At 47.4% G+C, this 2389-nt stretch overlaps 1 protein-coding gene across 1 annotated transcript in view; it reads left to right on the top strand.

The window, feature by feature from the left end:
• bnipl (BCL2 interacting protein like) overlaps positions 1 to 1250 on the top strand; it is an 11277-nt gene extending 10027 nt beyond the window's left edge. Inside the window, exon 10 of the mRNA XM_085177215.1 lies at positions 787 to 1250. Within this exon, the coding sequence (XP_085033341.1) occupies positions 787 to 811 (25 nt within the window). The 3' untranslated portion in view covers positions 812 to 1250. The remainder of the gene's footprint in view (positions 1 to 786) is intronic.
• Positions 1251 to 2389: the final 1139 nt, after the last annotated feature.

Here is a 2389-nt window from a genome sequence, read left to right on the forward strand (position 1 = left end):
GCCCTCTGACTCCGCTCTGACTCCACTCTGACTCCGCTCTGACTCCGCTCTGACTCCGACTCCACTCTGACTCCACTCTGACTCCGCTCTGACTCCGCTCTGACTCCGACTCCACTCTGACTCCACTCTGACTCCACTCTGACTCCAGTCTGACTCCACTCTGACTCCACTCTGACTCCAGTCTGACTCCACTCTGACTCCGACTCCACTCTGACTCCACTCTGACTCCACTCTGACTCCAGTCTGACTCCACTCTGACTCCACTCTGACTCCAGTCTGACTCCACTCTGACTCCACTCTGACTCCGACTCCACTCTGACTCCACTCTGACTCCACTCTGGCTCGGACTCCATTGTAACTCTAATCTGGCTCTAATATAACTTTGATGATCGATTGAACACACAGATTAAATACAAAATGCAAGAAAACGCTTATAACACCTAACAAAAAGGCTAACGGTGGCAGCTGGGTTAGCTGCTACTTCTGTATGTTTTAGACCTAACCCATACTGACCTTTGACCCCTATTCACCTTAACAGCTGGTGATAACAGCCTTTTCTTATTCCTTCTGACTAACTCCTATTTTACTGAGTCATACTTCCTGTATCATTTCCAAATTAAAAGCCCTCCATCAGTTTGCATTGAGCCTTTTATCGAGAAACGATTGCAGAAATGTCACGTGATCTGTGGCGTGAGGAAGACGGAGAGAAGACGAAGACGCTCACAGAGACGTTAAGGCCTGCTGATGTTGGCGCGGTTCATGAATCCACTTCCTGTCTCTCTGCAGGTTTGATGAGAAGCTGAACAGATGACCCTCTCTCACGTCACACCGGAGGGACCCAGGAGGCCACAGGGTCAGGAAGCCTGCTGACCTTTGACCTGTGGCGTGTACATATGAGCAGACTGCTGTACGTCTGTGTGCTGGTGGCGTTCGGACTCGGAGAGGACGAACATGCTAACGGGAACTCTGCTGCTGCTTTCCTCTGAACTTGAACAAACGCTAACTTACTGTTTATTTATTGGCGTATTTAAGACGGCGGTGAGAGCGAGACACCCGACACATCGCGCCGTCACGTTTCTGTCTGAGCCTCAGATCTATGGACGTGTGGGGGGCGGGGCTAATCGGGCTCTGTAATCCAGGTGATTGAATCTGTTTTGGTTTTCATGTCCAGGTGAAACACGCGAGTGGAGCTTCACTGCGGAAAGTTGCTGACTGTGTTTCACTTCCTGTAATAAAGCGTGGATCAAGCAGCCTGGCTCGTCCTGTTTGTTTCGTGAGGTCCCGTCTACCTGAAAACGCGTGACGCTGCCTCACGGTTTGCGGCCTCACCGCCGTTTCAGGGTCAGCAGCGGGCTCTTAGGCTTGACGAGGTAATGTTGACAGCTGTGGACAGGACGATTATTTATTTTTTCTTTTTAGTTTTGAGTTCACAGAATTATTCATTTTCCTCACAGTGTAAACGCGAGTGCTTACTGGCTGAAATGATTGTCAGGTGACCTGTATTCTTCTTTCTGAATGGCCTGCAGGGAACAGCTCAATCCAAACATCAACAGTATCAACACCAACGTGAGTTCAGCCCACTGAACTGTGTCAGAGGCCCTGCTGTGACTGTGATTTACGTCTTTTCTCTCACACGTCCAAACCTTTCCGTGATCACTCTCGTCTGTTTTTTACAGCCTGTGCTCGTCTCCAAGTGCTCTACGTTCAGCTTTCCAAAACGCACAATTTCAAAATAAAAGCTCAAAGGTGTTGCGTTAAATCATTATTGTGAAAAGTGAAAATCACAGTGGCACACTGCTGCTTTCAAATCAGTATTGGAAATACTATGACATTAGGGGTGTCCAAGTTCATGGGCTGCATCCTCCTGAGGCCGCATTTGTAGGCCGATTACGTCACAGCGACGCGATGAAGGCTGTCCAACTTCAAAAGCTGCTCCAAATGCGTTCCCCTTTCCCCAGATTTGGTAAATGGACTGGTTCTTATATAGCGCTTTTCTACTCTGTCCGGGATTTGAAGGATGGGTCTGGTGTATCCTTTGTGACCCACATTATCCCAGAATTCATATTCATATTCCAGTTTCCAACAATGGCAGCAGCTACTTTTAATATTACTCTGGGTCACAAAATAAACGTAACATATTTTCAGGCGAGAATGTAGCTGTGTGAACTTCAAATATCTGCTCGGTTTATCACGATATCGCATATTTGCAAAAGTGCTTCGACGGTTTGGGAGACGAACTCCCCGCACATCGTTTTCAACCCCACCGTGTCTTTGGCTACTCAGGTCAAACATGATATACAAGTCAATTAGATACTTATAAATGTTATTGTTTGGCTGTTTTTGGTGTTTGATTTGTTTGTGAGTAAATCGGTTTGGCTGAGATTAAAGT

The sequence above is a fragment of the Neolamprologus multifasciatus genome, chromosome 11 (genome assembly GCF_963576455.1).
Source record: "Neolamprologus multifasciatus chromosome 11, fNeoMul1.2, whole genome shotgun sequence".
Taxonomy (NCBI): Eukaryota; Metazoa; Chordata; class Actinopteri; order Cichliformes; family Cichlidae; genus Neolamprologus; species Neolamprologus multifasciatus.